The sequence below is a fragment of the Ylistrum balloti genome, unplaced genomic scaffold (assembly GCF_031769215.1).
Source record: "Ylistrum balloti isolate Yb309-2 unplaced genomic scaffold, AGI_CSIRO_Ybal_v1 Utg370554, whole genome shotgun sequence".
In the NCBI taxonomy this organism is placed as follows: Eukaryota; Metazoa; Mollusca; class Bivalvia; order Pectinida; family Pectinidae; genus Ylistrum; species Ylistrum balloti.
In genome coordinates, this window is record NW_026782349.1 from 440,034 (window position 1) to 467,839 (window position 27,806).

General features: G+C 35.3%; 1 protein-coding gene across 1 annotated transcript; it reads left to right on the forward strand.

The window, feature by feature from the left end:
- The first annotated feature begins 979 nt into the window (after positions 1–979).
- Positions 980–27,040, forward strand: LOC132556175 (armadillo-like helical domain-containing protein 3). Its single transcript, XM_060220565.1, has 25 exons — positions 980–1,119; positions 1,428–1,484; positions 1,916–1,981; positions 2,169–2,249; positions 2,963–3,070; positions 3,387–3,479; positions 4,891–5,052; positions 5,321–5,377; positions 5,817–5,860; positions 6,050–6,110; positions 7,313–7,359; positions 12,301–12,376; positions 12,606–12,681; positions 12,897–12,998; positions 14,178–14,236; positions 16,108–16,173; positions 16,759–16,828; positions 17,721–17,781; positions 18,060–18,148; positions 20,110–20,195; positions 20,721–20,847; positions 23,078–23,156; positions 23,752–23,830; positions 23,933–24,049; positions 24,355–27,040. Exons 1-25 carry the CDS (start codon positions 1,000–1,002, stop codon positions 24,451–24,453), a joined length of 2,082 nt encoding a protein of 693 aa, XP_060076548.1. The 5' UTR covers positions 980–999; the 3' UTR covers positions 24,454–27,040.
- The last annotated feature ends 766 nt before the right edge of the window (positions 27,041–27,806 follow it).

The following is a 27,806-nucleotide window of genomic DNA, read 5'->3' on the forward strand; positions in this document are numbered from 1 at the left end:
AGAGATTCATTACGACATGGCGCTGGTGAGCGAATTTACAATTGTTGTAAAAACGACACAAATTCCCAACCAATGGTCGGTATGAAGGAGCATTGGACTTTATAATCAGGCAAAGATAACATTAGAACAAAAATTGATGGAATTGAAATTATAAAGTTGTGGTGATACTGAGACAAATGAAAATTAATAAAAAAAAAAAAATTGATTCCACTTAAAATGCAAATGTATGTTATATAAATTCCAGAAGGCCACCACGCAAAAAAGTGACCATTCTGCATACTCGAATGTACAGATAAAGTGTACATTCTGTGACGTCATTTCATAGATAGAATGCAGGTGTATAGTCATTTGATGTTTTCCTGTGTATCGTGAATGACAAATTCATGTTTAACCTATGTATTGACCTCTCAAGGAAACATCTAACGGATTTTCAGACTTCGGATTGGCAACAATTGTAAATGGTGAGGTACTTAAAAAAGTAAATTTCAACTTCATTTACACCAGTACAAATGCAGGATATAGTCTCAAGTATATTTCAGATAACATGATTTTTAAAAGTTTCTGTAAAAGTGTTATTTTCTCTCTTCGATTTTTAAGTGATAGTTGCACTTTCTTGGACTTTAACCAAGTTTTAACCTCATGAATTTGAATATATGTCAAAAAAGTTCGGCAGTCATTTCCCTGTCCAGTTGAAATGTCATTTTCTACCTAATGGGTACCTCAATAACTACGCAAAAGTCACAGAATCTATGCCTGTGGTAGTATAGAGTACCCATGACCAAAGCCACATAAAATCTTTTTGGATGTTCTTGTCTTTAAGAAATTCCATATAAACATTATAGTGCAGATCATAGGTGGGGTGAAATAATGTGTGTGCCGTATAAACCAGTGTACAAGGTGCTATATATTGTAATATGATAAATTGCGTATTTATGTTAACATGAATTCAACTTTCAGCTGTCTTCTTACCCAGTTTGATTGTTGTATGAAGTAGACGTTATGAGCCAGGTTGAAGTTGGGCCAGACAAAAAGGCCCACGCAATCCTGCTGAGGAAGAGCTCCTCAAACAAAATGGCATTGAAGGAAAAGGTTGTCCAGATCTACGAAGTTTTCTTTCAGGTAAATGCCCAGTGCAATGTCAAACTTAAAAAGAGATATGATATTTAACTTCAGTGTCTTGTATAAGTTGGGCTATAAATTAACAGCATAACATATTTCTTGTTAACCTTTGATATTAATTAAAAACCAATATCAACATAGTTTATATTGTACAGTAGAATGGCAGGAAATATAACTTTAGAAACAGATGTCTAGCCACAAGCACATTTTACATTATCTTGCATACATATACTTTAAAGATGGTGATTATAAACAAACTCTAATCATGTTTCATACAAAAGTAATTCAGAATATTGTTTTGTATTCAGGGAGAGGACCCTTCAGCCGGGAATAGTAACTTCTGGGATGAGTTCTTTCTTCTTAAGGTACTTAATATACAATACAAATTGCTTGCCTTTTTTCCATTTCACATAACCAGTATCTGACTGAAAAAAATGGTTTTTAACTGAGACAGAAAAATGGGTTAATTGATACTTGATATCAAAATGAAATTATCTATGACAGTGTAAGAAATAAATTTATGTATGCAAAAAAGGAGTGCGTAAAAATTATATCTAAATATTTGGTTGCTTTGATATTTATTGTAATCAGGAAATTTAGATATTTCTTAATGTGGAACTTTGCAATAATACTTTTTTGAAAGGTTTTTGAAAGAATAAGGTGGTTGTCTTTAAATATTTAAAACACTGATGATGTGTGATAATGTGTTAATTTTTACCATTAATGTCTTATTTGGTCCCTGATTTTCAAAGTCATTAAAAACAAATTGAAACAAATGTGACATTAAATTTTACAGGTGAACATCAGCTACATAGAAAATGAGTTTGAGAAAATGACTGGAGAAGCTTTGCTTGTTTTGAAGGTAAAGAAAACTTTGTCACATGTTCCAAGTATTAATAGTGAAGAACTATCATCCACATTTTATAATGAATGTCATAAATTTTCTTAACATATGCAAATAGCATTTAGTTTATATAACCATGTGTAAATGGAACTTTTGTAAAACATCCTTTCATAGCAAATTAATAAACATTTATTTGTCTTTTCAGGATAACTTAAACATGTTGTTTTATCGAGCAGTGGAAACATTGAAAGAAGATAATCCTATTCGTGTTGTGAATGCTTTATATGTAAGTGTCCCATTCTGACTAGGGATGATAACTGGTCTACTTTATAGAAAAATATCCCAATAACTGCATTGTCTTCATCAGTAGTGAGAATAGTGATCAAAATTAAATATATCCACTTAAAAGTTTGTATTAAGACTACATATCCTGGTTGTCAGACAGCTCCCAGGTCAAGTTTTGGTAAACATTAGACAATGACACAGGTGTTTTTATTAACAAGGTTAAGTACTTTTAAGCGCCTATTACACAAAGTGCATTCAGATTTATATTTTTTATGTTATTTAGTGGATTGTTTGATTGCATAACCCTTTTTTATACTTTGTTCTCTCTGGAAGTGCTAGTAATGCAGATTATATTTTAATATTGATACCATATCCTTCGTTCAAATGCTGTTTTTTTTTCTAAAACGTTCTGATACAACACAAAGAAAGCTCATCTTTTCAAACATTTATTGAATTCCTGTTAATATTATTATTTCCTATTATTTGATGTTGTGATATCACAAATACACAATGCGAGCATCAAAGGGATGCAACAGTATCAGTATCTCTAGTTCTATAAAATTTCTGGTGCACCATGATTTTCCTAATGGAATAATGTTAATTTCTCATGTTGTAGTTTGATATATAAAGTAGATGTTTCCTAATGCAATGCCTACTGACTTGTTGAATTGCCTCTGTGTTACATGAGCATTCTTTTGTATTTCTGTGTTTCAGACACTTAGTGCTTTGATCAATGGAATCTTCAAGAAAAACCTTGGTGACTTTGGGTTTGATGTTATTAACCTTTTAATTGGGTTTGATTCTGCTGAAAATGTCATGCAGGTACAATTCCTATAAACGGGAAATTAAAATCAGTGTTTTGTGTAGAGTTAAAATTATTCAGGAAGTCAATGTAAGTTCATCATAATTTTGTTTTCTTTGTTCTGTGCTGAACTTTTCTTTTGCTCTTTCAATTACATTTAATACCAGTCTTTCAAAAAGTCATCTTTGTTTTATGAAATCATGTAAGGTGACACCTTTTTGATGTCAGATAAAATATTTAGTATATTCTATCAATTTAAAAAATTTGTTATTCTTCTGTTTCATATTTTGTTATGCCTATATGAAACTGATACATGTAATATTGTGTATTTTACAGACCTTGGTGGAGAGTTTAAATGCCATTCTTACAGGAGAGTATTCAATAACACTGAAACAACAGGTCCTGAAGTTTCTACAAGTTCTAGCTACAGTAAGTACTGAACATCACTAAAACAGCAGGTCTTGAAGTTTCTACAAGTTCTAGCTACAGTAAGTACTGAACATCACTGAAACGACAAGTCCTGTAAAATAAGGGCTAAGTTGTGAGCAGAGATATCCTTTTTCAGCTCAACTCTTCCCTGACTATTTAAGGCTGTGTCCACAAAGACTAGTGTCATTTGGTCCGTTTATGTAGAAGAGGTAGCACTCTTGAAGCAATCAAGGCAAGTGATTTTTACAAAATGGACAAAATCGCTGAAAGAGCATTGATTCAATACTTCCATAAGAAACAATTAGCACTTGGATATCCATACTGATATGGCAGCAACACAAGTGAATGATGCCCTTCATATGCCACAGTGAAAAGGTGGATGGTGGAGTTTAAACATGACAGGCAGAGCCTTCAGGATGATGCCTGTCCTGGAAGACCTGTCACTGTTGCAACCCCAGAAATGGTCAACATAGTACATGATATTGTTATGGCTGACTGGTGAGTTACACAGAGATATGTAGCCAGTACAGTTGGGATTTCACTGGAAAGAGTACATTCCATTCTTATGGAAGACCTTGCAATGAGAAAGGTCTCAGCCTGTTGGGTACAAAGACTCCTGAGAGTTGATCAAAAGCACACCAGACTTTGTTGTGTAATTATCTTAACCTTTTAGAGTTCGATCCTGCTAACATTCTGCAGAAGTTTGTGACTGCAGATGAAACATGGGTCTATCATTTCAGTCCAGAGGCCAAACAATAGTCTAAACCATGGAAGCAACCTGGTTTGCTTCCACCAAAGAAGGCAAAGACTGTTTCATCAACTGGAAAGGTTTTGGCCCAAGGTTCTGAGATGCTGATGAATCTGATGGTAGATTATCTGCAAAAAGGACCAACAATTATGGCATCCACTCCATCAGACTTTCATCTATTTCCAAAATAGAAAAAACAGTTCCAGTACACACTTTTGGTCAGATGATGACATCATACATGCAGTGGAGGACTCTCTGAATTGTCAAGAAAAGCACTTCATTAAAAGTGTCATTGAGGCTTTTTAAAATTGCTGACAAAAAGTGTATACATAATGAAGGGGATTATGTTGAAAAATATATCCACCAAAAGTCTAGAATATGAGGTTCACAGCCTATGAATCTCTATGATTCCCTTTTAGATGACCTTAGATATTTAGTACAGTACCAATTACCATTGTTTGATAAGATATTGCCTCACATTCAAAAAAAAAGTTGAAACATAGTTTTGCCTGACAATGATTAAATTTTGATTTGAATGACTTATCAAATGATAATGAAGTCATAAAATGATTTACATGTAGTATTGTTAAATGGCTTCAATATGAGTACTGCATACCAGTAGATTGTACTGATTAATGACCTGTAGTTTGGTTGGTGTTACAGGCTGCGGACAATGTGAGTCAGAACACTCTTTTGGAGTACATCCTCATTAACAGTGTGTTTGAGTCACTGCTACAAATCCTCAGTAATTCCATCTCCAGACAAATCCTTGGTCGTGATGCTGTACTACTTCTCACTCTTCTGGTGCAGTACAGGAAATACGAGGTGAGTGTGGCATGATCATTATTATCATTATTTGCAAGTCTTTGTATTAATAAAGCTCACTTTGATGCCATTTTCAAGGGAGATAAGTTGGTAACTGTATCAGAAAATGTTTTTGTAGATTATTTCATATTGGTTTTGATTTGCGAGACAAAAAAGTATCAATTGTAAAGCATTGAAAATGTTAGAGACAGTGCTTTACCAGAATGTTTTGTTGTCCTATTGCATTACTCATAATAAACATGTGAACAAAATTTTGATGGTGTTCCAGTCAGCCAACCAGTACATAGTGAAGCTGTCCATAGTTGATGATGAGTTGGCCCTAACAGTGAGTATACATGTATTACATAGATATTACAGATGTCTCATTGTCACACAAGTCTGGAACATTTTAAGATTGCCACTGTTACTGATCTTCATTATGAAGAAACATCTGTCAAAAATGTTGTCACTGTGTAAACTCTAACATTGTTGGAGTTTCTATGAGCTTACTCTATATTAGATATCTCTCTCTAAATGCCATATGAATCAGTCAGTTTATTGTGATGTCACTCCAGCAAATTTATCTGTCATTTGTTGTCACTTTCTAAACACTTATCATTTCACAATGGGTAACACTGTTATAGTGTAGGTATGTCTCATCAAATCTGCAGTTTTCTGGAAATAAGTTTGTGATTTAAATCACTGTTAATGAGACGAGTGCTGAATTAGATGTGATATGGCAATCTGGATTTCAGCATTAAAGAGGACACATTCTTCATTTTTAGGGCTATGCACAAGTTGTCCACAGTGCATTGTCAGATTTCAACAAGTAAGTCTGCTTTTTTTGTACATTACATATTAATAAAGCTATTAATTACGATTCAAAAGCAACAGATATACCTGGTATAAAATACACTCTTAAGGATTTTACAGTAAATGGGTAGATCTTGTAAAGTAAATTGATTGGCTGAAGTTGTAATGTGATGCATTTTAATTTGAAAATGTGTTTGTTCTTCAGTAAATTTAGGAACAGGAATGCTGAACAACAGAATGGCTGGTTCTCAACTCTTGCTTCTATGGTGAGTGAACTTCATTCAACACCCAAAAGAGTTCAAATTGAAGCTATTAAGACCAAATGGCAAATGGGAGAAAAATCACCCTTGCTGAAATTAGTTGAGGCTATTAATGGGTCATGTGAAATATGTTCATATTGCTAGACTTGCATATGAAATATTGTTTGGCTTCAATGTTTTAGAAAGTTTTTTGTAAGGAGAAAAGTAATGAGGCTGTATATTATGTATTTGTTGAGTTCATATTGATACCATCACATCTATCACAAGTCTTATAGCACATGGTTGAACTTCTAAATGATGCAAGATCAAATTCATTCATTCTTGTGGTGATGACATAGAGTCAGAGAGGTAACATGTCCTGCGTAACAATGGAGGCTGACATGTCTCAGACAGACGTCTGATGATACCAATCATCATTCTTTAATGAACCATCTGTTAAGAAGGTCATCACCAATTGTAAAAGGAGGGAAATCTAATTATATTCAAATTGTGAAATGTACAATTAACATTTCATAAAAATTTACATAATATATCAGAACAACAGATACGTTTTTTCTGATTTTCTTGTTTCTAACTTGAAGTTTCTGTTATGACTTTTTAAATAGCAATGCCTTTATTGTTGTTAATCAATGTAAGCTTGAAAAATGAAATTGCCATCCTGAGAAGGATTTTCCTTGCTGAAGTGGAAAAAAATGTAAGGGAGATAACTCTTATAACTTATTGTTATGCTAAAGGTAGGGTGACCTGTTACATTTTTACTATGTTCAAAAACTTAAGGACTTGGAACCAAATTTTATAAAAAAAAAATTTAGCCAATACTGCTTTGTGTAAGTATGACACAAATGCTGCAGTCATTCATTGACAGAAGCTGTTTTTTATTTGTTTTAAGTACAACTTCAAGTTAAACATAACAAATAGTATGTGACAGGTCTAGTGTTCTCATAAAAATATGGAACTATTTTTGCAATGATATATAACATGGGAAACAATTTAAATGTGCACAACTCAAATGCCATATTCCGATAAAAAAGAGCAAGGAATCTAGTGACAGATCACTCTTAAGTAAAACAGACAAGTAATAAGACATCTTCTTTTCAGAAAGTGCAACATTCAGCAGTGAGACAATACATTCCATAAACTGGAAATTCAATTTTGCAAATTAATATTTTTTTTCAATTTTCAATTACTTTATTAAATTTTGTTTGTAGGTTGGAAACATGTTTGTCGCAGATGAAAAACAAATATCAGGAGTGAGGTATGAATATTTTGATAATTCTTCTGACCAAAGTAAATTTTTTGTGTATCAGTTATACTTCAAATATATGAATACAAGTATGTTATAAAAGATAAGGAAAAATAAAAGGAAGCAATGTTGTTAGGGTCCTGAGCCGAAGGCTCATGGTGACCTATTGCCATCATGATTTGTCTGTCGTCATGCGTCGTTAACTTTTCACATATTCGACTTCTTCTCAAGAACCACTGAATGGATTTTGACCAAACTTGGCACAAAGCATCCCCATGGGAAGCTGCTTCAAGTTTGCGAAGAAAAAGGGCATGGCCCAAATAGGGGCCCCAGGAGGGGGGAAAAGGGGGTAAAATAAAGTAAATCTTTAAAAATCTTTTCATGAACCAACAGACAGATTAAGTTCATATTTGATATTTAGGGTCCTTATGGCATGGTCTACAAAGTTTGCGAATGACAAAAAAATCGGGTCAAAAACGGCCCAACTAGGGGGCGCTCAAAAGGGTTAAAAATTCAACTTTGACCAATTTCAACCAAATTTGGTAGACAGCATCCCATAGTGAAGGACATATGAAATTATGGTGAAAAAAGTGATTATGTCCCCTTTGGGGCCCATAAGGGATGTAAAAGGGGCCATATGTAAAAACCTTCATTAAATGACTACTTCTCAAGAACCAGTGGATGGAATTTGACCAAACTTGGCACAAAGCATCCCCATGGGAAGCTGCTTCAAGTTTGCGAAGAAAAAGGGCATGGCCCAAATAGGGGCCCCAGTAGGGGGAAAAAGGGGGTAAAATAAAGTAAATCTTTAAAAATCTTCTTTTCATGAACCAACAGACAGATTAAGTTCATATTTGATATTTAGGGTCCTTATGGTATGGTCTACAAAGTTTGCGAATAAAAATAAAATCGGGTCAAAAACGGCCCCACTAGGGGGCGCTCAAAAGGGTTAAAAATTCAACTTTGACCAATTTCAACCAAATATGGTAGACAGCATCCCATAGTGAAGGACATATGAAATTATGGTGAAAGAAGTGATTTTGTTCCCTTTGGGGCCCATAAGGGATGTAAAAGGGGCCATATGTAAAAACCTTCATTAAATGACTACTTCTCAAGAACCATTGGATGGATTTTGACCAAACTTGGCACAAAGCATCCCCATGGGAAGCCGCTTCAAGTGTGTGAAGAAAAAGGGTGTGGCCCCAATAGGGGTCCCAGGAGGGGGAAAAAGGGGGTAAAATTAGGTAAATCTTTAAAAATCTTCTTCTCATGAACCAACAGTCAGATTAAGTTCATATTTGATATTTAGGGTCCTTATGGCATGGTCTACAAAGTTTGCGAATGAAAAAAAAATCGGGTCAAAAACGGCCCCACTGAAAGGGTTAAAAATTCAACTTTGACCAATTTCAACCAAATTTGGTAGACAGCATCCCATAGTGAAGGACATATGAAATTATGGTGAAAAAAGTGATTATGTCCCCTTTGGGGCCCATAAGGGGTGTAAAAGGGGCCATATGTAAAAACCTTCATTAAATGACTTCTTCTCAAGAACCATTGGATGGATTTTGACCAAACTTGGCACAAAGCATCCCCATGGGAAGCCGCTTCAAATGTGCGACGAAAAAGGATGTGGCTCCAATAGGGACCACAGGAGGGGGAAAAGGGGGTAAAATTAGGTAAATCTTTAAAAATCTTCTTCTCATGAACCAACAGTCAGATTAAATTCATATTTGATATTTAGGATCCTTATGGCAAGGTCTACAATGTTTTGTAAGGAAAAAAATCGGGTCAAAAACGGCTCCACTAGGGGGCGCTAAAAATTGTTGGAAATTCAACTTTGACCGATTTCAACCAAATTTGGTAGACAGCATCCCTTAGTGAAGGACATATGAAATTATGTTGAAAAAAGTGATAATGTCCCCTTTGGGGCCCGTAAGGGATGTAAAAGGGGCCATATGTAAAAACCTTCATTAAATGACTACTTCTCAAGAACCAGTGGATGGATTTTGACCAAACTTGGCATAAAGCATCCATCCCCATGGGAAGCCGCTTCAAGTGTGTGAAGAAAAAGGGTGTGGCCCCAATAGGGGTCCCAGGAGGGGGAAAAAGGGGGTAAAATTAGGTAAATCTTTAAAAATTTTCTTCTCATAAACCAACAGTCAGATTAAGTTTCTATTTGATATTTAGGGTCCTTATGGCATGGTCTACAAAGTTTGCGAATGAAAAAAAAAATCGGGTCAAAAACGGCCCCACTAAAAGGGTTAAAAATTCAACTTTGACCAATTTCAACCAAATTTGGTAGACAGCATCCCATAGTGAAGGACATATGAAATTATGGTGAAAAAAGTGATTATGTCCCCTTTGGGGCCCATAAGGGGTGTAAAAGGGGCCATATGTAAAAACCTTCATTAAATGACTACTTCTCAAGAACCAGTGGATGGATTTTGACCAAACTTGGCATAAAGCATCCATCCCCATGGGAAGCCGCTTCAAGTGTGTGAAGAAAAAGGGTGTGGCTCCAATAGGGGTCCCAGGAGGGGGAAAAAGGGGTAAAATTAGGTAAATCTTTAAAAATCTTCTTCTCATGAACCAACAGTCAGATTAAATTCATATTTGATATTTAGGATCCTTATGGCAAGGTCTACAATGTTTTATAAGGAAAAAAATCGGGTCAAAAACGGCTCCACTAGGGGGCGCTAAGAATTGTTGGAAATTCAACTTTGACCGATTTCAACCAAATTTGGTAGACAGCATCCCTTAGTGAAGGACATAAGAAATTATGTTGAAAAAAGTGATTATGTCCCCTTTGGGGCCCGTAAGGGGTGTAAAAGTGGCCATATGTAAAAACCTTCATTAAATGACTACTTCTCAAGAACCAGTGGATGGATTTTGACCAAACTTGGCACAAAGCATCCCCATGGGAAGTTACTTCAAGTTTGTAAAGAAAAAGGGCGAGGGCGCAGGAGGAGGAAAAAGGGGAAACTTGATACGAATGTTCTACACAAGGTCCTGGCAAGTGTTTTAACTTTTTTGGGGCGATTCAGAATCCAAGATGGCCACCCTGGCCTCTGTTTGGCTAAGACATTATGGACTTCCTCTCAAGAACCATTGGGTGGGTCATGTTCAAACTCGGTACAGATGTTTTACACATGGTCCTGCACAAGTGTTGTTACATTTTTGCAACATTTTAAAATCCCCAGATTATTGACATATATTCCTCAGTTGACCGTTAAGGCCCTTTGGGCCTCTTGTTTGTGAAGTATTGTTAATTTCTTATGAAAAACAGGTAAATAAGAAAAATTACACACTTAAAGCCGTTTAATGAGGTTTTGAAATGGCAATTTTTAACCTAAAAAAAAAAATACTGACCAAGGTTGAAATCACAAGTTGATCAAATGGTTTATTTGATATTTAGGATCCTTATGGCAAGGTCAACAATGTTTTATAAGGAAAAAAATCGGGTCAAAAACGGCTCCACTAGGGGGCACTAAAAATTGTTGGAAATTCAACTTTGACCGATTTCAACCAAATTTGGTAGACAGCATCCCTTAGTGAAGGACATATGAAATTATGTTGAAAAAATATAATGTCCCCTTTGGGGCCGGTAAGGGATGTAAAAGGGGCCATATGTAAAAACCTTCATTAAATGACTACTTCTCAAGAACCAGTGGATGGATTTTGACCAAACTTGGCACAAAGCATCCCCATGGGAAGTTACTTCAAGTTTGTAAAGAAAAAGGGCGAGGGCGCAGGAGGAGGAAAAAGGGGAAACTTGATACGAATGTTCTACACAAGGTCCTGGCAAGTGTTTTAACTTTTTTGGGGCGATTCAAAATCCAAGATGGCCACCCTGGCCTCTGTTTGGCTAAGACATTATGGACTTCCTCTCAAGAACCATTGGGTGGGTCATGTTCAAACTCGGTACAGATGTTTTACACATGGTCCTGCACAAGTGTTGTTACATTTTTGCAACATTTTAAAATCCCCAGATTATTGACATATATTCCTCAGTTGACCGTTAAGGCCCTTTGGGCCTCTTGTTTGTGAAGTATTGTTAATTTCTTATGAAAAACAGGTAAATAAGAAAAATTACACACTTAAAGCCGTTTAATGAGGTTTTGAAATGGCAATTTTTAACCTAAAAAAAAAAAATACTGACCAAGGTTGAAATCACAAGTTGATCAAATGATATATCAACCAAAATCATAAGACTATAACAGTAATTTCTAAAAAATGATATGGTAAAATGTATTTCTTTTTGTTCCTTGGATTAACATTGTATCAAATGCTTTATAAAAGGCTGAAACATGTATATTTTATTGATTTGTGAAACACCACTATATGAAAATAGATTTATACACAGCTCAAAAAATTTTGTGTACATGTAATGACAGAGATTATACATCAAACATCTGGCACCTTGGAATAAAAAAATGAGCAAGTTATCAAGATTTTGATAAAGTATATAGTCAATTAATAGCCTAAATCCCCAAGGAAAAAACAAGTTGAGAATAATGATTTACCTGTTTAGTTGAAAAAAAATACTTACTAGGCTGAACTTGTTATGAAATTCCCAAATACAGATGTAATATTGAAATTATAAAAAAAAATTGTAATCCCTTAAAGTTGAAATAAAAGTATGATTTCTCCATGTGTCACTTGGAAATTTTCTAAACTGTGTAACTAGTAACAACCTCTGTTACACACCCAGTCAATACCTGATAGGTTTTTTTGACCAGCTTTCATTTTCATGGCTGATCAATATTACTTTTTTATTGGGAATCATGTGACAACGTTCGGTTAATGAGAAAGTGTGAAAAATTATTTATTTCTATTATGTTGTATGATACTCCTCAGTTCAGAAGTATTTTCTAGTGAGTTTCATCTTAAAACGTCAGCCTTGCTTTGTATGGTGATACTGAGATGTTAAGTGTATTATATTATTTATTACAGAGCAGATGATGCTGTCCTTCTGTCCTTGTATGAAGCTATCCATCTCAACAGAAACTTTATCACAGCTCTAACACATGTATGTTACTATATAAATCCTTTAGAATCATCTTTACTATCTCAATTTAGACACTAAATCCTTGTTTTTTTAGTAACTTAACATATATATCTTCATCCTTTGTTCTCATTAACAAATATACCTCAACAGACATTAGATTGTTCTTTGTCATTATGGTGTTTGTAAACTTTTCCTGGTCAACTGTTGTAGTGATAAGCTGTATAATTTTTCTCTGATATTCATTTTGCAGACTCACACTCCATCGACACCCACCACACCCCCTTCCTCTCCCACTCTGTCACAGAGCACACCTCCAGTGGAAAAAGGTACTGCAGTGTATCATGCTGAGGTTGGGATAAAATGCTATGCACAGCTTAACTTGACAATAAAAGATTATTTCTTCCAATAGCATTTCCATGACTTTTTTGGTAGAGGTAATTTTCTGATGAGATATATTTTAATTCAGTTGATGATTCAACAGTTTAATTCGCTATATTTATTAGAAAATCTGCCATACTAATTAAGTACATGTCAATTTCAGCCTCACCGACTGATATATCTATGATAGAAAGTGTAAATCAGCCCACAAACCTGCTGGTGACTTTCCTAGAGTATAGCTCTGTCGTCATGCAGGACACCAAAGGTATCACAACTTCATAAGATTTCATACAGAAATGATGTTGTTGTATTGACATATTATTTCTAAAAGCAGTAGGTGACTTCTTTCATAATTGAATGCTTAATTTCACCTTTTTGCAATGAGTTACATTAAGATTATTTCCACTTGCCCTTGTACATAAAATATGACGGTCAGGTCAAAATCCATTTTAAGTGCTTGGATTAGGAGTGACTGGCTTAGTATATTTCATTGTTTAATTAGAAGTGACTGACATAGTTCCTGGCTTGATTAAGAGTGACTGACTTAAATCTTTCCATTGTCTGATTAAATGTGACTGACTTGGTTAATTTTCAGGTTAAGAGTAACTGACTTAAATCATTTCATTGTCTGATTAAATGTGACTGACTTAGTTAATTTTCAGGTTAAGAGTAACTGACTTAGTTCATTTTCAGGATAAGATTAACTGAGTTAGATCCTTGTCTGATGAAGAGTGACAGATTTAGTTCATTGTCTGATTAAGAGTGATGTAGTTCATTGTCTGATTAAGGGTGAATGATTCAGTTCATTGCCTGATAAAGGGTGACTTATTAAGTTCATTTATTAAGAATGACTGATTTGGTTCATCGTCTGATTAAGAGTGACATAGTTCATTGTCTGATTAAGGGTGACGTAGTTCATTGTCTGATTAAGGGTGACTGATTTGGTTCATTGTCTGATTAAGAGTGACGCAGTTCATTGTCTGATTAAGGGTGACGTAGTTCATTGTCTGATTAAGGGTGACTGATTTGGTTCATTGTCTGATTAAGGGTGACTGATTTGGTTCATTGTCTGATTAAGGGTGACATAGTTCATTGTCTGATTAAGGGTGAATGATTTGGCTCATTGTCTGATTAAGGGTGACTGATTTGGTTCATTGTCTGATTAAGGGTGAATGATTTAGTTCATTGTCTGATAAAGAGTGACTTAATTGATTCTTTGTTACTTGTCAGGTTGATAGTGACATAATTGAATGCCAAGTTAAGGATGACTTAAATTAAGTTAAGGCTAGGAAAATTTGTATCAACCCTTTTGAAGTATTTTATATCAATAAAAACCTACTGAATTTAAATGCATTTAAGTTGAGTCACAGAAGAATAAATTCTGAACTTGTGTTTTAGATGTGACATAAGTGCTTTCCTTATATATTATTTCTTCCTGTTTCAGATACCACACGTTACAGCAATGCCAAATTGTGTTTAGTTATCCTCACATGTATAGCAGAGGTAAGACATATTGCAGCCTTAATTATCCCCCGCCCAACAAAGTTAGAGGGGGTATTCAAATGAGTTCTGTCTGTCCATCCTTTGTCCAGAGGCTGCTTTCTGCATGATTTCTTTTGAAGGGTTGGTTGGATTTTGATGAAACTTGGTTTGTACACTTGTTACCTTAATACCTTGCCCATATACGATTAACGACAAATTCTGCACATATTTAATGAGGCTGCCTTGACCTGATTGGCTGATTTCTATAATCACTTTATGGGAATGCTTTCTGCACATTATCGTATGAAGGAATGATAAGATTTTTGGGAATCTTGCTTTGTAGATTTATTATCTTAATTTTTTGTTCTGGTTCGATTATTGGCAAATTCTATGCATATTTTATTAGACTACCATGACCTGATTGGCTGATATTTTTCAGCACTCTAACTGAATGCTTTCCGCCCATTATCTTTTGAAGGAACGAATGAAATATAAGGAGACTTGCTTGGTAGACTTGTTACCTTAACCCCTTGTTCAAGTTTGGTTATCTGCAAAATCTGTGCATATTTAATGACGTTGCTGTGACCTGATTGGCTGATATCTTTCAGTACCCTTACTGAATGCTTTATGCATGTTATCTTTTGAAGGAACAAATGAATTTTGATGAGATTTGCTTGGTTAACTTATTACATAATTTCCTCACTCAAGTTCGATCAACCATGAATTTCATGCATATTTAATCATGGTGCTCTTACCTGATTGGTCGATTTCTCGAAATAGTCTTGAGTATATCTTTCTACGTTTCTTTACAGGAATGATCAAATTTTTAAGAGACTTGCTCAGCAGACTTAGTACCTTAACCACTCTCTTAAGTTCGATTATCGGCTAATTCCGCAAATATCTTATAGGGCAGCTGTGACCTGAATGGCTGATACAAAATCCTGAAAGAAGATAATAATAATAAGAAACAGAACAATATGAATAGGTCTTTTCATCAGTTGATGAAAAGCTCTGATAAACCTATGATAGTGAATCTCCAAAATGTTTTTAGAAGTCTTAATATTTGAAGTGATATTGCACTGTCTCTGGTTATGATTTGTTTTACTGTTAATAACTTTCTTGCAATTTTACAAATCTGACTATTAGGTACTGTACTGTATTTTATTAGTGTATATAAACCATTTCACTGATTTGTTATACTTGAGTGGTAATAGCATTGTCAATTGATCCAACATTACTGAAATTAATTCTATCATTGCCATTGCATAAAAAAAAGCAATATAACGGTATGATAAGCTGGCTTTAAAATTCACACAATTATCCTACTAAATTGCTATTATATTGATCACTTTCAACAGAATTGTAAACTGAACATAAACAATAAATGGTTTTATTACTTAAAAATTCCATGTTGTCACTTTAAATGTATATATTAAATATATTAAAATATATTAAATGAACATGGACAAGGGATCTTGATGACTATGTTCTTGCTCTCAGAGGGCATGTGATCTTTCAGCTGATGGCAACATTTCAAGTTCTCACAACAAATGTTATTTACTCTCTCTATAGGATGATAGTTTGTAGATAGGGACTATAATTTTGAAGGTAAGGGATACAATTTGTAGGTAAGGACTGTACTTTGTAGGTAAGGACTATACTTTGTAGGTAAGGACTATGTTTTGTAGGAAAGGACTATGTTTTGTAGGTAAGGACTATAGTTTGTAGGTAGGGACTATACTTTGTTGGTAAGGACTATAATTTGTAGGTAAGGGATACAGTTTGTAGGTAAGGACTGTAGTTTGTAGGTAAGGAGTATAGTTTGTAGGTAATGCAATAGTTTGTACAGTAATTAAGTAATGATTAATGCTGTTATATTGTGGTTGTTTCAGGATCAGTATGCCAATTCACTGATGCATGATGTTAACATGAACTTCAGGGTAAACCTTCATCGAATGGTATGTATATGAGATTGATGTGTAAGTACAGTAGTTCATTGAAGCAACAACAAGTATACATTATCATAATATTGTTGATGTGGTGTGATGGTACAGGAGATATTATGTTATATTACTGCAATACACTGATTTCAGGGTAAATCAAGTGGTAGTATTCCCCTAGTGGTATGTTTTCTTCTGTGAATATAAACTAATTCCCCATAAAGAAATTTAACCAAAACAGAGCTTCTCAGTATATTTCTACTTAACATATTCTCAAATCATGCTCTCAAGGAGAAAATGAAATATTAATCTAACTGCAACGTTGTCATACTTTATTCCTGTAATCTTCGTGTATGCTATGTAGTTTTACTCTATCCCAATTTTACATTGTGACCAAAAGGGCTGTCCAAAATTCCCCTTCTTCCACAATGGGTAGTATTCCCAAAATTCTAGAATAATCCATGGATTTATACAGTGTATGTCAGATACCTTTCCTTGTTTCTTACACATCTTATTTAGTTATAGACACAAAAAAACTGATTGCACCCAATGAAGTAGGCGTTCAGATAATTATTGTGAAAATTGTCTTTTGTATTTTTTCAGCCTATGAGACATAGAAAAGTGAAAGTAGCCAATAACATTCCTTCCAGACCTTTAGTATGTGCACTTCTAGGTAAGCCTTAACTCAATATTAAATCATTTATACATTACAACAAGATAGCAGATCTTTTGTATGTGTACTTCTAGTAAAGCCTTAACTCAATATTAAATCATTTATACACTACAACAAGATAGCAGATCTTTTGTATGTGCACTTCTAGGTAAGCCTTAACTCAATATTAAATCATTTATACACTACAACAAGATAGCAGATCTTTTGTATGTGCACTTCTAGGTAAGCCTTAACTCAATATTAGATCATTTATACACTACAACAAGATAGCAGATCTTTTGTATGTGCACTTCTAGGTAAGCCTTAACTCAATATTAAATCATTTATACACTACAACAAGATAGCAGATCTTTAGTATGTGCACTTCTAGGTAAGCCTTAACTCAATATTAAATCATTTATACACTACAACAAGTTCGCAGGAAATATTTGCCAAGGGTCTAATTTTATTCTGCATAAAACTACACATTTTTGCCCTGTGATGAATTTGCTGCACCATACTAAAACGTGTATTGCTTCTTAGACTAATTATTTCTAGCCTATTGATGAAATAGCAGTATGGAAAAACTGTCAAGATATCTTGTTCAAAATGTTTTGATAAGACCCTTGGTTTAAAAGTTTGGTATGCCCTTGCATTGAAAGTGACCTTTGGTCCAAAGTCAAGGTCATAGATGAAATCTACAGTATTGACATATGGCATTACTTACACTAGTACTACTGATAAAATTCTGTCCTTACATGGAACAGCATTTGGGGCATTTGTGTCACTTTGATGTAATACCAAGTTAAAAACGAGCTAATGCTATGTTGTTTTTAAGGTATTAATAAACTGTTTTTCTTAGTCCATTTTTTGTATGTACTTATCACTAGATTTATCATGACTTTTTTTTCAGATTTAATGGTAGAATTTACGATGAGTCATATGATGAAAAATTTTCCAATTGAGTTGTACCTGTAAGTATTTTTTGCTTAAAAAAATCTAAAAATGATTTTTGTCAAATCATTGATACTACATCTAGAGTTAACTGGACTCCAGCTATTGGTGATATGAAGTCACTTTTGAAATTCAAGTGTTAATAGATAGACTTATATTTTAACTGGGCTTACACTGTCAGTGATAAAATGTTACATTTGATCTTAGGGTAATTAGATAAAACCTTTACAGAATTGTATTTTCTGTAGACATCACATACACAGTCACACTTCATCTATATATGATTTTGTCTCCTCAGTCGGTGTCTAGGTATCACTCAGCGAGTTTTGTGTTATCAGAAGAAATGTCGTGTAAGGCTGCAATACCCTTGGAAAGAATTATGGACAGGTACGTTGCTCTCTCTTCAGCTGAAACAGAATGTTTTAATTGTGAAAATCTTGCTTGGCAAAAGGTTAGTGTCTGTGTCACTGTACATATACATATATATATTACATATATAGTACATTCTGTGTCTGTGTGTCACTGTGTGTTTGTGTATATGTATATGTAATCACTGTCACTGTGTGTGTCTGTATATAGTACATACTGTGTCTGTGTGTCACTGTGTGTTTGTGTATATGTGTATGTAATCACTGTCTGTGTGTCAATGTGTGTGTCTGTATATAGTGCATACTGTGTCTGTGTGTCACTGTATGTGTCTGTATATAGTACATGCTGTGTCTGTGTGTCACTGTGTGTGTCTTTATATAGTACATACTGTGTCTGTGTGTCACTGTGTGTTTGTGTATATATGTATGGTAATCACTGTGTCTGTGTGTTTGTGTATATATACTCAACGAAAAAAGAAAGGTTAACATGTTTCCTTGGCGAATACCTGTAAATGAGTGAAAACAAAATGACGTTTGTGCAATAACAGGAAATGGTAATGTTTTACATTACAAAATCCAAGGGGATTACCAAAATCATTCAAGCGTGAAAGTCTGTATTAGCGAGAGAGCTGCACGAGGTTTTCTGCGACTAACTTGTATCTTCGCTTGAATTTCATAAACATTCAAACTGACAATTGTTCCTTAGATTCTTAGTACTTAGAAATTACTGAATCTTGCTATCTATCAACTTTACCATTATGCCCCGGCTGTCACAAGTACAGAGAGAAAGGGCTGTATGCATGATCCAGGCTGGGGAGTCTCGCCGTCGAGTTGCACGGCATTTTGGTTGCAGTGTTAAGACAATTTGCCAGTTGGTAAGTCGTTTAATCCAAACTGGGTCAACATCCGATTGTCCCCGAAGCGGCTGACCCCGTAAAACGACAGCCAGGGATGACCGTCGTATACGATTGATAAACTTGCGCAATTGATTCGTAACCGCAGTAGAGATTACAAGGACATTTTTTGGGCGTTGTGTGTCTCCCCAAACAGTCCGCAACAGGTTGAGGGCCTACCAGTTTTGCGAACTGCTGCGTCGCAGAACGGGACCGCTTTGACGGCGGAAGTGTAATGGTTTGGGGTGGTATTTGTGGGGGGACTCGTACCAGGCTTGTTGTGTTAAATGGCAATTTAACCGGCATCCGATATCGGGACGAAATTTTAAGACCAGTGGTTCTGCCATTCTTAAGACGCCATGGCGTTGGCGTCATTTTTCAACAGGATAACGCACCAGCGCACACCAGTCGCGTCAGCAGAACTTTCTTGCAGCAGAATAACGTACAGGTGTTAGATTGGCCATCTAAATCACCTGATTTGTCACCGATTGAGCATGTCTGGGACATTCTTGGGTGACGCGTGAGAGAATGTCAAAATCAGCCGTCAAACTTGCAGGAGCTGGCCCAAGCCTTGATTGCTGAATGGAACAACATCTCTCCTCGAATTATCCGCCGGTTTACGAGTTCCATGCGACGACACTGCAATGCTGTTTACTTCGCAAACGGTGGCCATACCGTTACTAATGGTGTTACCTTTGAAATTGACCCCAACGTCCTTTACAGTCGAATAAAATCAACTGAACGCAAAGTTTTATAATGAACCATGACTGCAGTTTTATCAGAATTGATCAATTACTTTATTCATACATGATTGGTAAGGATTTATAAAGGGGTTAATTAATTAATCACAGAATAAAGTAGTGTTACCTTTCTTTTTTTGTTTAGTATATGTATGGTAATCACTGTCTGTGTGTCACTGTGTGTTTGTGTATATATGTATGGTAATCACTGTGTCTGTGCATCTAACATAAATGTTTCGCTTTGCTTTTTATTACTTTTTGCTGTTTCTACATTTACATGAATATCAGATATACAAGAAGAATAAGGATCACTTTTTCTGGTTTTCACCTGTTTATTTGTATTTCAGCTCTGATAAATCTCCTGAAGTTTGTGTTGTCACATGAAACACTCCTGGTGAAGAAACATACCAACATATTCCATTTAGCGTCCAAGGTTAGTTCTATGTTTAGACGTTGCTGATGTCAGTTAAGTCTAAATACTTATGAAAGTCACAACCTTCAAACAGAAGAAAGCCAGATATCAGAACTGCTTGTGAGACACATAATTTGTTTTATTTATTCATTCAGATATATGGGTAACTTGCGATGTAGAAACAAGTTGGTAAGGTGCCTGTGGGAATTACAATGGGACAGGCAGATCGTTTAGATAGTGAAACAAAACTGAAATATTTTTTACAACGATGGGTTATTAGGTATGGATATGGAGGCAATTAATGAACTATAATTGTACGAATATATATTAAGTATAACTACACAGTAGGCACACAACTCTTACAGTAATTTGTGGGGAACATGATAGGAGTTTTGGATAATTCAAAGTTTGGATAAGTGGTGTTTGAATATGCAGTTTCTGATGTATATTGATGAGTTTTTTCAGTTTTGTATAATTTTTTAGAGGAAACTACCATGAGCCAGAATCAGTCCTTAAGATATTTTACTAGCCTGTTTTGACTTTCAGGTAGTGAATATCTTCAACCTGTTCATTACATACGGAGACACATTTCTGCCAAATCCAACAAGTTACGATGAGCTCTATTATGAGATAGTGAGAATGCACCAGGTGTTTGACAACTTATACTCAATGGGTAAGCAAGAGTATATAATACCTTAAATACACAGATTATATACAGGTAACTGGGGTGACCAAATCATGTAGACAGCAAAAGAAACCCAGACAGAAGAGAAAATCTTGACAGGAAAAGGGAATCAAGACAGCAAACAGAATCCAGACAGCAAAGGGAATCAAGACAGCAAACGGAATCCAGACAGGAAAGGGAATCAAGACAGCAAACGGAATCCAGACAGGAAAGGGAATCAAGACAGCAAACGGAATCCAGACAGCAGAGGAAATTCTGACAGGAAAAGGAAATCAAGACAGCAAACGGAATCCAGACAGCAGAGGAAATTCTGACAGGAAAAGGGAATCAAGACAGCAAACGGAATCCAGACAGGAAGGGAATCAAGACAGGAAAGGGAATCAAGACAGCAAACGGAATCCAGACAGGAAAGGGAATCAAGACATCAAAGGGAATCAAGACAGCAGAGGAAATTCTGACAGGAAAAGGGAATCAAGACAGCAAACGGAATCCAGACAGGAAAGGGAATCAAGACATCAAACAGAATCCAGACAGGAAAGGGAATCAAGACAGGAAAGGGAATCAAGACAGCAAACGGAATCCAGACAGGAAAGGGAATCAAGACATCAAAGGGAATCAAGACAGGAAAGGGAATCAAGACAGCAGAGGAAATTCTGACAAGAAAAGGGAATCAAGACAGCAAACGGAATCCAGACAGGAAAGGGAATCAAGACATCAAACGGAATCCAGACAGGAAAGGGAATCAAGACAGGAAAGGGAATCAAGACAGCAAACAGAATCCAGACAGGAAAGGGAATCAAGACATCAAACAGAATCCAGACAGGAAAGGGAATCAAGACAGGAAAGGGAATCAAGACAGCAAACGGAATCCAGACAGGAAAGGGAATCAAGACATCAAAGGGAATCAAGACATCAAAGGGAATCAAGACAGCAGAGGAAATTCTGACAGGAAAAGGGAATCAAGACAGCAAACGGAATCCAGACAGGAAAGGGAATCAAGACATCAAACAGAATCCAGACAGGAAAGGGAATCAAGACAGGAAAGGGAATCAAGACAGCAAACGGAATCCAGACAGGAAAGGGAATCAAGACATCAAAGGGAATCAAGACAGGAAAGGGAATCAAGACAGCAGAGGAAATTCTGACAAGAAAAGGGAATCAAGACAGCAAACGGAATCCAGACAGGAAAGGGAATCAAGACATCAAACGGAATCCAGACAGGAAAGGGAATCAAGACAGGAAAGGGAATCAAGACAGCAAACAGAATCCAGACAGGAAAGGGAATCAAGACATCAAAGGGAATCAAGACAGCAGAGGAAATTCTGAGAGGAAAAGGAAATCAAGACAGCAAACGGAATCCAGACAGGAAAGGGAATCAAGACAGGAAAGGGAATCAAGACATCAAAGGGAACCCAGACAGCAGAGGAAATTCTGACAGGAAAAGGGAATCAAGACAGCAAACGGAATCCAGACAGGAAAAGGAATCAAGACAGGAAAGGGAATCAAGACATCAAAGGGAACCCAGACAGCAGAGGAAATTCTGACAGGAAAAGGGAATCAAGACAGCAAACGGAATCCAGACAGGAAAAGGAATCAAGACAGGAAAGGGAATCAAGACATCAAAGGGAACCCAGACAGCAGAGGAAATTCTGACAGGAAAAGGGAATCGACAGCAAACGGAATCCAGACAGGAAAGGGAATCAAGACAGCAAACAGAATCCAGACATCAAAGGGAATCAAGACAGGAAAGGAGAGTCCATAGATGAATGTATAATGCAAATCTGTTTCTCTGCAAAAGACAAAAATTGCCTGATTGAACTGACTTTGAATGATATAGGAGAGGAACAAACAAAGAACAATGATTGATGTGATCAGTGTTATAACCTTCACTCCAGAAGACAAATTCCACTGATATTAATATATAGTGAAGCAAAAGTAATATTTACCTCCATACTGATATTTTGTGTTTTTGTGTCTTGACCTTCTGATATATGAAAATCTACAGAGCATGTATTACACACATTTTTTTCCCTTGTTAATGTTTGCAATTTAGTGGTATCATGATACCTGAGTGAGGGAGAGAATTGATACATTCTTAAGTACAGAAGGATTATTATAAAAAAAATAACATAGCATCATTTTAGTATACAAACAGTTTTGTTTGTCTTTGTAGCATGTGGTACATTTTATCTCTAAAATTGTCCCCTATATTTTTTAGCATTGCGGTACACAACAAGTGAAGGCGGTGACAGTAAGGATCTAGCAGCCCGACTGACAAACCATCTCCTCAATATCAGGTGAGACAGTTATTGGTTAAAATGTTTATCAGTGGGAAGAATATTTCATAATATGTTCATGTTAGTATTTCATTTTTTTTATGTGTTATGTACCTAAGCATAACGTGAATCAAAGTTCCTCAGTTTTACTGATGTATGTTTAGATTTCTTTCTATAAACGACAAAAACCAAGCAAATATGGGGTGTAACTGTTCGGCAACTGTCACCAGAAAAGGTGCCTGTATGACCATGTCAATGATTCTGATGCTGGTGCTTCCTGTTGCTCATCACTGCACTGAAATTAATTTTATGTATGTTTCATTGTTAACTACCGCAGTATTATAGCTCAAAGACAAGTGAAGTAAAACACCAACATCTTTCAATAAAATAGGGTTTGATACATCATTAACGTATTTTTTTTGTCCGTAAAATTGACACAAAACTGGCATGTGCATTATCGAACCACACTGCTACTCTTTTAGTCTATAGATGCATTGGAACCCTTTAATGATAATTAACATTTAGATCATATGCATTTTAGAGGTGTACCCATTAAGAAAATATTTGACCAATTAAATACTATTTTTAGGACAACTTTTCTCATCAATTATTTCAGAGCGATTATCAACCACTTCACACCAAAAGTAGATGCCTGGGCTGCCGACAATCAGCTTGCTTCTCTGACAGAAGAACAGGTAAGAATGAGGATAGTTAGAAATCTTTAATCTTTAAATCTTTACCTGATTCTATAAACAAAACTATTTCAAACCTACATTAAACTTTTGGACTTATCACAGGTTCTGGAGGTGGTGAAGAGTAACTATGACTCCCTGACACTTAAACTACAAGACAGTCTTGACCAGTTCGAACGCTATTCAGAAAAACCAAGGGAAAATGCTTTCTTTACGCAACTGGTGAGCTTTGTAATGTGATTAACATGATACAGACAGTCAATAAACAGCTGGCTATAATGGCAATAGTGGCTTATTTTAAGTCAAATGAAGATTAGGGAAATATAGCAATGGTGATGAAAAAAAAGACATCTTTAAATTTGATTGTTGTCATGAAAATATACATTAAGAAATCATAGTTATTTCACATACATTGATCAATTTAAAATTTAGAAACAAAACAGAATGAATATTGATTGTATAAAACATAGATATAATGTGACAGTTTTTAACTTCATTCATCTATAAACATTCAAATTAATTTTCAGGTGAGGTCAATTGTGCTGGATGTAAGAAAGACCACAGGTCATTATCTGACACTCAAACAGCATGATGTCTTACAGGATGTGGTAGCCATATCAGAATAATAAGCTTGAGTTGCTGTGACCTTGACATCGTCAGAGTGATAGCCTTGTGTTGCCGTGACCTTGACATTGTCAAAGATATAGCCTTGTGTTGCTGTGACCTTGACATTGTCAGATTAATGGCCTTGTGTTGCTGTGACCTTGACATTGTCAGAGTAATGGCCTTGTGTTGCTGTGACCTTGGTATTTCAGTAGTCAGTGCTCTGATACAGGGCTCTCGATTTGCCAGATTTGGGGCCGATATTCGACACCATTCCCAATGCAAAATGGTATCTTTTTTCCCAATTTCGACCCCAAGTTTTCCCAATTCTAAGGAAAACACCATTATTTTTCCCAATTCTAAGGGCCTGGGCCCCAGTCCCAAAATGGGGTGTGAGAGCCCTGTGATATTACATTAAGATAGTGAGTAGTAAAGGTAATCCCTCATGGTATTTAAGTATTTAATAACACATTCAGGTGGGCACATAATTAAAATTATTACTTTCAAACAGGGAATAATTTGATATTTGAAAAAAAAATGTCAGTGTAAATGGAGTCTAGAAGTTTTCTATGAATCAAGGATCATGAAATACTCCAGATGATCATAATGCTTAAAATAAAATGTGACAGGCCAAGTGATGTATGGTTTGGAAGGAATCATGCAAATTTAGGTTTTTTTTAAGATTTCATTTTGTGGATCTTTTTTTCTATTTTTCCATCACTGCCTTAAGTCCACAATTCATGAATGTTGCAGATAAATACACTTAAAATTATCAATTATTGAAGTTCTTAGAAGCTGACAACTTTGTTTCAAAAATAATATAAAATACTGGAATATTGTGATATGTATGTTTGAGGGTTTTGTGTAGAAATGGGTATGAATGTCAGATTGTCTTGAGTGCAATATCTGTTTTGTAAATAAATTAATGATGTTAGATGCCAAAATAGTGTAAAGATAGAGTATTTAATATATATACACAGTAAAACTTGTAGATCATTGTGTATCAATAAATTAAATAGTAAAGTAAGCAAATTTTGTTTTCAAACCTTATGTATACATACATAAATGTGGTGAACAAAGGGACTTCATTTTTTATGTATAGCTGTGTGTCCAAGAGTTTATTTATTTTGTACTTCAAAGACAGACATCTTGTTTTGTTGGTTCTAATTAGTGGAGTTTTAAGTTAAGTGTCATACTGGTTGTTGAATGTTCAAAATTTTGTATAAAGCTGAAAGGTTGCAAGCACATGTTTATCAATCTCATATATGTTGATATGCAAGTATATATGGAAACTACCTGATAGGATTTCAGTGCAAAAGCAGTTGACACATTTTCAAAAGGCAGAAAAGACTATTGTTCTTTAACAGCCCTGTAGAACAACCTCAGGCTGTTACAGCTGTTTTTTATTATTTTAAACTTTTATCAGGCCGCCATTGTTTTTCTTTACATGTAAAGTCTGCTGATTTACAATATCACCAAAAGCTGTATCATAAAGCCATTATAAATTCTATCAATATTATATAACCCTCGTTACATAATGAAAGTCATAAACAAATGCTTAAAAACATTGGCTACAATGGGTTTCCATAGCTACAGTTGCTGCATCACCACTTTTCGGTACGACCATCGTCAGATCAAATTTAGATTTAAATGTCAAAAAAAAATAAAAAAACCCAAACAAACAAAGGATTGGAATCAGAATGTCAATATTTTAAAACAGAATCATAATATTAATATTCTGCAAGTTATAATATTTGCTGTTGTGTAATAAAGGTAATCTTGGTCTCTTTTTAGTCTGGAAAGAGGGTCACATTATCACAGTATTATCCGCCCATAGGGTCCATTCAGTATATTTAGTTGGTTGCTGAACTAGTCCACTAGTAGTCCCTGTTGTTTCTATAGTATGTCGTTTGTTGGGTGTATATATTTATATTCTGGCATTATAGGTGTATATACATTGTGTTTAAATTAAATGGATGTGTATGTTGTGTATTAGATACTGATTTCAGTAGTCACATGTTGATAGTTTTCTAAGGCACATATTTTTGATAGTTTTAGGATTAGACAATACTGTCAAGGATTAGACAATAGTGTCTGTGGTTTAGTTTTAGGATTAGACAATAGTGTCTGTGGTTTAGTTAAGGATTAGACAATAGTGTCTGTGGTTAAGTTAAGGATTAGACAATACTGTCTGTGGTTAAGTTAAGGATTAGACAATAATGTCTGTGGTTTAGTTAAGGATTAGACAATAGTGTCTGTGGTTTAGTTAAGGATTAGACAATAATGTCTGTGGTTTAGTTAAGGATTAGACAATACTGTCTGTGGTTAAGTTAAGGATTAGACAATACTGTCTGTGGTTTAGTTTTAGGATTAGACAATACTGTCTGGTTAAGTTAAGGATTAGACAATACTGTCTGTGGTTAAGTTAAGGATTAGACAATACTGTCTGTGGTTAAGTTAAGGATTAGACAATACTGTCTGGTTAAGTTAAGGATTAGACAATAGTGTCTGTGGTTTAGTTAAGGATTAGACAATACTGTCTGTGGTTTAGTTAAGGATTAGACAATACTGTCTGTGGTTTAGTTTCATGATGAGACAATACTGTCTGGTTAAGTTAAGGATTAGACAATACTGTCTACTGTCTGTGGTTAAGTTAAGGATTAGACAATACTGTCTGGTTAAGTTAAGGATTAGACAATAGTGTCTGTGGTTTAGTTAAGGATTAGACAATACTGTCTGTGGTTAAGTTAAGGATTAGACAATAGTGTCTGTGGTTTAGTTAAGGATTAGACAATACTGTCTGTGGTTAAGTTAAGGATTAGACAATAGTGTCTGTGGTTTAGTTTTAGGATTAGACAATACTGTCTGGTTAACTTAAGGATTAGACAATAGTGTCTGTGGTTTAGTTAAGGATTAGACAATACTGTCTGTGGTTAAGTTAAGGATTAGACAATACTGTCTGTGGTTTAGTTTCATGATGAGACAATACTGTCTGGTTAAGTTAAGGATTAGACAATACTGTCTGTGGTTTAGTTTTAGGATTAGACAATACTGTCTGGTTAAGTTAAGGATTAGACAATACTGTCTGTGGTTTAGTTTCAGGATTAGACAATACTGTCTGTGGTTTAGTTTTAGGATTAGACAATACTGTCTGGTTAAGTTAAGGATTAGACAATACTGTCTGTGGTTTAGTTTCAGGATTAGACAATACTGCCGGTGGTTTAGTTTCAGGATTAGACAATACTGCCGGTGGTTTAGTTGTAGGATTAGACAATACTGCCGGTGGTTTAGTTTCAGGATTATACAATACTGTCTGTGGTTTAGTTTAGGATTATACAATACTGTCTGGTTAAGTTTAGGATTAGACAATACTGTG